A 9395-nucleotide genomic window follows, 5' to 3' on the forward strand; every position below is an offset into this window, starting at 1 on the left:
ACTTCCAAGGATCCTAGGAACCATTCGAACAATAAACAAAAACCTAGACTTTAGCAACTCTTCCCTAATATGATAGTTCAGTAAAAAAATCTATTCTTTTAAGCCTTGAGATAGCAGATTTAAAGTTTAAACTCTACTACAAAGAAATGGTAAATGCAAATTTATTTTATCCACTGCGATATTTGAAGCTAGTTGGAAAATTCACCTTGGCAAACATGATACCGTAGTAAATCATCAGAAAATTTGTTGCTGTTCCACTGTTGGCATTCCTTCCATTGTTTCCCCTTGTACTGCCTCAATGTGCTCATGAGAAAAGATCTGTATGCAAAACCAAACTTTTCACTGTACGTCAGTACATGTAAATAATAAACCAATCTACCACCAGAATACGGGAGTGTGATGTCCTGCTGCTGGCAGGAAAAAACAGAGGATGTTTCATACCTGCTCCATACCTGGATGATTATGGAGAGACGGATCAGTTTCTCAGGTATGATTATTTCAAAGAAATTTCTTCCTGTGATATGATAGAATAGTTACTGTATGGCCACAGTGTCTTTCCAAGCAGGTCTGAATAGCATCCAATTTAAAACTGAGTTATCAAGGATTGCATAAATCTTACAGAATAACTAGATACTGTAAAAATTCATCAATGAATGTTATGGTTTCAGTAAGAAAGCAAAGTAAGAATACTGAGACTGGAGAGAGAGTTTTATCATAGGTGAAGATTTGATACACCAAGGGTAGACATCGTTTATTCATCTCAAGTATTAGATGTACATAGAAAAGTTTATATAATGTCTCTTGCAATCTTGGAATGTCTCAAGGGGTCCTTGGCTATTGAATTATTTCTGAAGTCAAGTCAAGTCGCTTTTTATTGTCATTTTGACCATAAACTAATGGTACAGTACACAGTAAAAACGAAACAACGTTCCTCCAGGACAATGGTGCTACATGAAACAACACAAAACTACACTAGACTATGTAAGACAACACAAAAACTACACTAGACTACTGACCTAAAAAGGACTACATAAAGTGCACAAACAGTGCAGGGCAGTACAATAAATAATAAACAAGACAATAGGCACAGTAGAGAACAAATTACAATATAATAATGATGTAGGTGTCAGTGTAGTCTCTGAGTATTGAGGAGTCTGATGGCTTGGGGGAAGAAACTGTTGCACAGTCTGGTTGTGAGAGCCCAAATGCTTCGGTACCTTTTGCCAGATGGCAGGAGGGAAAAGAGTTTGTATGAGGGGTGCGTGGGGTCCTTCACAATGCTGTTTGCTTTGTGGATGCAACGTGTAGTGTAAATGTCTGTAATGACAGGAACAGAGACCCCAATAATCTTCTCATCTGACCTCACTGTCCGCTGCAGGGTCTTGCGATCCGAGACGGTGCAATTCCTGAACCAGGCAGTGATGCAGCTGCTCAGGATGCTGTCAATACATCCTCTGTAGAATGTGGTGAAGATGGGGGGTGGGAGATGGACTTTTCTCAGCTTTCGCAGAAAGTAGAGACGCTGCTGGGCTTTCTTGGCTATGGAGCTGGTGTTGAGGGACCAGGTGAGATTCTCTGCCAGGTGAACACCAAGAAATTCGGTGCTCTTAACGATCACTACAGAGGAGCCATCAACGTTCAGCGGAGAGTGGTCGCTCCGTGCTCTCCTGAAGTCAACAACCATCTCTTTTGTTTTGTTCACATTTAGAGACAGGTTGTTGGCTCTGCACCCGTCCGTTAGCCGCTGCACCTCCTCTCTGTATGCTGACTCATCATTCTTGCCGATGAGACCTACCACGGTCGTGTCATCGGTGAACTTGATGATGTGTGTTGCAGCACAGTCGTGGGTCAGCAGAGTGAACAGCAGTGGACTGAGCACACAGCCCTGGGGGACCCCGTGCTCAGTGTGATGGTGTTGGGGATGCTGCTCCCGATCCGGACTGACTGAGGTCTCCCAGTCAGGAAGTCTAGGATCCAGTTGTAGAGGGAGGTGTTCAGGCCCAGCAGTTTCAGCTTTCCAATCAGGTGCTGAGGAATGATTGTGTTGAATGCTGAAATGAAATCTGTGAACAGCATTTGACAGTGAAGGCCCTGTTGTACTTCATGAAAAGTTGCAGCTTATTTGCACACAATGTTCCATTAGAGCAGTGTAACAGCCAAACTTTCTGTTCATAGTTCTTGGTTCTGAGGAAGAGTCTTCAAGTCTTTAGTTGTCGTTCAACCATACACTTGAATAGAGTCAAACAAAACAGCAATCCTGTGGAGCCAAGGTGCACAGTCACGCACTAGAGATATAGCACATAGGAATATGATAGCAAAAAAAACTCAGTGTTAAAAGTGGTACCTTGTCCAAGTCCTGAGTGCCCATTGGCCTATAGATTGATGGTACATGGATGTTGCCCTGGTGCCACATTTCTGTAAGAATAGCCCATAGCAATTGCTCACATCACACGGTGCAGCCACAGTCAAACCCTTTGTCTTTCACTGAGTGAATATTGGAGGCTGTCACCGATGAGAGGGGCCAGCTCCCAGCTCAGTAAGGAATCGAGTGGCACACAGCCAGCTCCAGCAACTCCTTCCTTGGCAGCCACAACAGGCGACCCTGAGGCATGAATGAGGCCTGGTTCATGCCACAACCAAGGCCATGCAGCTCCCAATGAACCAGTGAATCGGACTTGCGGTATTCTACATAAGCAATGTACAACAGGGTCTTTTGCGATCGCAACAAAAGTGTCCCACACCATCCATTAGATTGCGCACCAGCACCGACAATGCCTTCTTCCCCGGGTGGCTGAAACAGGCTGCGACAAGTCCAGCTCCATTGCTAGCCAACAACTCGCTAGTGGGGTAAACCTGCAGTACCTGATGTCCTTGGTAAGCAGCAGCATCTTGCAGTTGTAAAAAGATGTAATGGACGAGCAATCACACCTTTGCTTAGACCCAGCGAGGCCACTGCTTCCGAGCAATCTGCCATCTTACTGGAATGTTAACTTTTTCTCTGTCCACAGGTGCTGTCTGACATGCTGAGGGGTGCCAGCATTTTCTGCTTTTATTTCAGATTTTCAGCAACTGCAGTTCTTTGATTTTCATTCTGTTTGAAGTTTAACTAGTGAACTATCCAATTTTATTATATTGCATTGTATTGGGAATCCCATTCTGTTTATAGAAGAAATCTCGGTTAGAATAAGCCTACGACCCAGTTACAGAAGCTCTTCAGAGCAATGAGTCATGGTGAGAAAATGTACAGGAAATTGTTAAAGCAATGGAAATAAGAATTCTTTCAAGTAATTTTGCTGCGTCGAGCCGCAGTTGGTTTACCAAATGGTTAGCCTCCATGGAAGAGTCATAGAATACAACAGCACAGAACTTGGCCCCTTGGCCCATGCCAAACTATTATTCTGTCTGGTCACATCAACCTGCAGCCAGACTATAGACCTCCGTACCCCTCCCATGTGTTGAAATCGACAGCACATCCATTGCTTCTGCTGGCATCTCACTCCACATTCTCACCATCCTCTGAATGAAAATGTTCCTCTTAAACACCTCACCTTTCACCTTAACCCATGACCTCTAGTTTTCATCTCACCCAACCTCTGGAAAAAGCCTGTTTGCATTTACTGTACCTACAGTATACCCCTCGTAATTTAATGTACATCTATCAAATCTCCCCCCATTCTGCTACACTCCAGAGAATAGAATCCTACCAATTCAACCTTTTCCTATGACTCAGGTCCTCCAGTACCGGCAACATACTTGTCATTTTCCTCTGTACTCGTTCAATCTTATTGATATTCTTTCCCATAGGTAGGGAACCAGAACTGGACACATTACTACAAATTATGCCTCGCCAATGTCTTATACAACTTCAACATAATATCCCATCACAATTTTTTGATCTATGAAGGCCAGTGCGCCAAAAGCTTGTTGTGACCCTATCTACCTGTGACGCCACTTTAAAGGAATTATGGACTGGTATTCCCAGATCCCTTTGTCCTACCACACTCCTCAGTTCCCTACCACTTACCATTTAAATCCTACCCTAGTTTGTCCTCCCAAAGTGCAACGCCTCACACTTGACTGCATTAAATTCCATCTGCCATTTTTCAGCCTATTTTTCCAGCTGATCCCGATCCCACTGCAAGCTTTGAAAGTCTTCCTCACTGTCCACTATGCCCCCAACCTTGGTGTCATCCACAAATTTGCTGATCTAGTTTACCACATTATCATCCAGATCATTGATATTGATTGCAAACAACAATGGACACCGCGTCAATCACTGTGGTACACCATTGGTCACAGGCCTCCAATCAGAGAGGTAACTGTCTACTACTACTCTCTGGCTTTCTTTTTTGGATTAGTCCCACAAAGCCAATGTACTACCTTATACTGTATGCCAAGCAACTGAACTTTCTTGACTACTCTCCTATGTGGGATATTGTCAAAGACCTTGTTAAAGTCCATCGACTGCTTTTCCTTCATCAACTTTCCTAGCAACCTCAAAGAATTCTAATAAGATTGGTTAGACGTAACTTACAATGCACAACGCCATGCTGACTATTCATAATAGGTCCTTGTCTATCCAAATACTTACATATCAGATCCCTTAGAATACCTGTCAATAACTTATCCACTACTGATGTCAGGCTCACCAGCCTAACTTCTGTCTTACCTTTGGAGCCTTTCTTAAACAACAGAACAACATGAGGATTTATCCCCTTCTGTTCTGTAATCTGTATATAGTTGATGACTTTGCTGCTTTACATCTCTTTTCTCAACTTTGTTTCCATCTCCTGAGTGAGTATTATGTGGAGTTAGCTTTGAAGAGGAGTTGAAGCCACCATAGATCAACCATGATCATATTAGAGCAAGTTTAAGGAGTGACCTGCTCCTGTTCGTATTGTGTACTTGTTCTCTTTGTAACCTCCTTCCTATGACAGCGCTCAGAACAGTGTGTCTGTATCAGTATTCCAGTGTAAATTATTCCAAGTTACTTCTGCACTGAATCATACTGAGTCCCAGTTTACTACTGTAATCATACTGTCCTCAAGAGCTGTAACCCAGGACAGGGAGCGAGTTACATGGAAAGACTGGTATTACTGAGTTGGCAGAAACCCTTCTGAAGAGAACTTGAACAGCAGTAACAGGGCTAAGGAAGGAGAGTTAGAAAGTGTTGTTTGGTATCTCTGATATAAATTTCTGTTAACCTGCATCTGCTACTTTAAGCCATCTAGCACGAGATGAAATTTCAATCTTCATGTTTAAAATTAAGCCATTGTTGACAGACAGTTTCACAAACGCTGCCTTTTCAATTCAAACTATTTCAATCCAAGTTTAATTGTCATTCAACCATACATGAACACCCATGAAAACAGCCAAATGAAACAGCGTTTGTCAAGGTACAAAACACAGTACCAATAGTCACACATAGCACAAACACACACAAAATAGCAAGCCCAAATGGTATCACAATCACACAATAAAATGACATCAAAATTCACGCCATCAGTCCACAGTTGACCACAATAGAGCTCTCCCACCGAGCGAGCCTTGGGGGGGCCAGCACCAGCTCCTGCCTGGACACCGCGCCACACTGCCCCCAGTCAGGCGACACTGTGGATTGAGGCCCAGTTCTCACGCATACAAGACAACAAGCCCAAAAAGAATATCGTACAGGATCCATCCTCCTTCCTGGCAACTTTTAAAGGATCACATTTGCTTCATCCTTAGATGACAAAAGCCCTGTCTTGCTGGTTGAAGGTTTTGTTTATGGAATCATCTTTACAACTCACCTATGCTTTTGCTACCTAAATTTTCCATTGTGATTAGTTGTGTCCATAGATGGTATATCGCATACTCACTTTCTGATCTTATTGCCCCCTTACCTTTCTAATCCACCTGAAGTCTTCAGTTTTATTTTTGCCTAATTTGTTCTTTCTCTTCCCCATTTTTAAAGTTATGGTAAATTTCTGCTTTCACTCCCCATTCTTTGCTCTGAGAAGCACAATGGGGCAGTTTACTAAAGGGTTAACCAAAAGGAGGTCTGATTTCCAGGGAATTTAATTTTCCAAGTTTACTCAAAAACACATATGGTAATTGAATGTGGTATGAGAGTTCTACCCCTATAAAGACAAGGGTGGTTGATGAATGGGAAGGATTTTTTTAAATTTATGAACCTGATCCTTTGGTAGCTTGCATATTTATATTTCCATCAACTTGTTTCCTTTTTCCGCAGTCATGTTGGGTTTTTCCAATCCCTTTGTATTCACAGACATTATCTCTGTGAGCTAGTTGCACCTTTCACCTGAAACCTTAATATTTCCAACTGCATACTGAATTTTGTTACTTTTCTTAAAAGGAGAGGCAACCCACTGCATCTGTGCACTGAGCGATACAAGAAACTCCAACAGCTATGGCTACAGCACCGCATTCTCGAAGAGATCACAAGGAACCAAGATGTAAATCAAATCGTCTTTGATTGGGAGCAGCTTTGAACACTTGATCAGCAATATCACTGTACTTTGCTATTTGTATCACGTCAGTGGTTAGTTTCTCAGAGCTGATTAAGTTGATGTGCGCTGTTTCTAATCTGCTGTGGCTGTAATCTGGTTACAGTGCAGCCAGCTCATACCAGCAAGGAAGCCAATAACTTGTAGTTTCAGGCCTCCAGATATTCTTAAAATGCCTTTTAACCATATGTCTTACATGGAGACCTTGGAGTAAAAAAGGAAAACTAATTGGAGGGCAAAGTTAGAAACTTCAACTTGATGGTTATATTTCTTCCAACCCCAATTCTTCCCCGGCACTGCCATATTTGTTGTGTAAGTAATTTTCCAGCCCTGGAGAGGTCAGATCAGTCCAAGCACTGATATTTGAATTGGTGTAGCTGTACCAGTTTGAAGAACAGTTGAAGGAGGATAAACATTTAGTGAGCTGTGATCACGGCCATTCATTTATACGCCTTGCTTGCACTAAACATTTTTTACAAAATTACTGCCCTTAACTATGTTCGGGATGTATCAGGGATCCAGATACACATGTTTTGATCACAGGGATTTGAGAAACATATTTATCTCCATAAAGTTTGCTTTATTCCATAATTTTAGTCAATGTATTTGATATCAGCCAGGAATTAACAGTACTTGACAGATTCTGTTCTGTTTTGCTTAATTTCTGTCTGTAAATAACATTGTTTTATGGATGCAGAAATTATTATCCACACTTGAATGTATGAAGTGATAGGAAATTAAATGTAATCGCAGAAGTTTGCCAACTGCCCACCCCCCAAGTTTGCCGCCTCATTCATAAGGTCATGGCTGACCCTGTGTCTTGTAGTTCGAAACAATGCAAATGCCTTCAGTCGGTCAAGGCTTAAAGTGTGGGTAGTAAGATGAAAAAAAACTTTTGAAGAGAAGCTGATTTTTATCTTATCCTTGAATATTAAATGTGAAAACTTTCAGAGGGGATACTGCAATATTGAACTTGAGAGAGCTCAAAAATGTGCGCAATTGCTGGAAGTTCATGTAAAAGGACATTTGGTGATTAAAATACAATGGAAGTTTTGGAATCTGTGTGTGCCTGCCCTGTTTCATATAATGCTTGACAGTGAATTGCATTTGATTGTGATGCTCTTTAGCATGGTGAAAACAGAATTGTTGGAACAAGGAAGATTTTTATCTTCTCTGAGCTCCATTGTAGGTATCTGATTTTTCACTTGATTCTCTTTGTCTTAATAGAGCTATGTGACCTAGTAATAGGGTCTACCAAGTTTAAACAAATATTTTATAAAGTTAATTACAAATAAAGAATATACCAAATATAGCATATTTTCTGTTTTTATTTTTGGAGTGGGACTGTAATAAATTACATGGTTACTAAATAAATAAAACACTATGTATTCCTAAGTTGTTTATTGGTGAATTGCTGGTGATGCTCATTAACATTTGTGTTTTAACAGTCACGCTGTTGTAAGTTACGATAGCTTGTTACACTTCACATACATGGCATGGGCCAGTTGTTGAATGAGTGTAGTTTATTCAGTGCCACTGTGGTTTTTGTTCAGTTCTCCTGAGGACTGCCACAATGCCAGAGCAGTCGATCAGGTGTCAATACAGGCACAATAACAAATAGAATCTTGCTCAGTGTCTTGACTGTTCCTCACCCCTTCTTTACCTGCTGCAAATATATCACATGTTGTGGGGAAAAACATTAGGAAGTCAGAGTCATAGAATCATTGAATAGTACAGCTCAGAAATCGATCCTTTGGCTCATCTAGTCCATGCTGAACTTTTATTCCACCTAGTCCCATCAACCTGCAATCAGCCTATAGCTTTCCATCCACTTCACATTATGTACCTATACAAATTTCTCTTAAACGTTGCAGTTGATCACTCATCCACCAATTCCACACTCTCACCACCATCGAAGTGAAGTCCCCCCTCATGCTTCCCTTAAATGTTTCACCTTTAACCCATGACTTCTAGTTCTCATCTCACCCTACCTCAGTGGAAAAAGCCCGCTTGCATTTACGTAAGTATACCTCTCGTATCAGGAATAAGGACATTGGCAAGAATATGGTGAGCTGTATTTTAAGACTTACAATCATCGCACACTGATTTAAAACTGGAATTGATGTTTCAGGAACTGGTTAAATAAAAAGTGAATTGTGCAAATGCAGATGATGTGAAAGTGACAACCAGTCTGATAGTAGTTACTGACAGTTCACATTTGGATCACAGTCCCGTAAAGTGACCACCTCACCCAATGACCTACTTTTTCATTTCGCAAACACGAGGAAATCTGCAGATGCTGGAAATTCAAGTAATACACACAAAAAATGCTGGTGAACGCAGCAAGCCAGGCAGCATCTATAGGAGGAGGTACAGTCAACGTTTCGGAGAAGGGCCTCGGCCTGAAACATCAACTGTACCTTTTCCTATAGATGCTGCCTGGCCTGCTGCGTTCATCAGCATTTTTTATGTGTGTTACTTTTTCATTTGGCTGTTTTGTGTAGCAAACGCAGCTCATATTTGAGGTTAGCCAGAGAACATAGCACTATTGAGGAAAAGGAGTTTAACAGTATTGTTACCAACCAGAATCTGGTTATGTATATTTCAATAAAAGTTACCACGGTCATATTGGTTGGAGCAGCCTACGTGCACAGTGTTTTGATGCAGTGTCCTAATGCCTGGTAAACTACAGAGCTACCCAGAGATTATGAAATAAAAGCAGAAAAACTGCTGGGAAAGCCCAGCAGGTGTTCGACATCTGTGGAGAATTTGACATAGTGAGCAAAGTAGTTTCTCACACAGGAAAAGTGTGCCAGAAGTCAAGTACTTTCAGAAATTGATGACCAAATTTGTCAAGAGCACATGTATGCCTCCCCTACTGTTGTCACA

General features: G+C 41.5%; 1 protein-coding gene across 2 annotated transcripts in view; it reads left to right on the plus strand.

Annotated features, from left to right (window-relative positions):
- ubr1 (ubiquitin protein ligase E3 component n-recognin 1) overlaps nt 1-7870 on the plus strand; it is a 294835-nt gene extending 286965 nt beyond the window's left edge. For both annotated transcript variants that reach the window (XM_063054144.1, XM_063054153.1), the window contains 2 exons: nt 386-487; nt 6356-7870. In XM_063054144.1, the coding sequence (XP_062910214.1) occupies nt 386-487; nt 6356-6491 (238 nt within the window). In that variant the 3' untranslated portion in view covers nt 6492-7870. The remainder of the gene's footprint in view (nt 1-385; nt 488-6355) is intronic.
- Nucleotides 7871-9395: the final 1525 nt, after the last annotated feature.

The sequence above is a fragment of the Mobula hypostoma genome, chromosome 1 (genome assembly GCF_963921235.1).
Source record: "Mobula hypostoma chromosome 1, sMobHyp1.1, whole genome shotgun sequence".
Lineage (NCBI taxonomy): Eukaryota > Metazoa > Chordata > Chondrichthyes > Myliobatiformes > Myliobatidae > Mobula > Mobula hypostoma.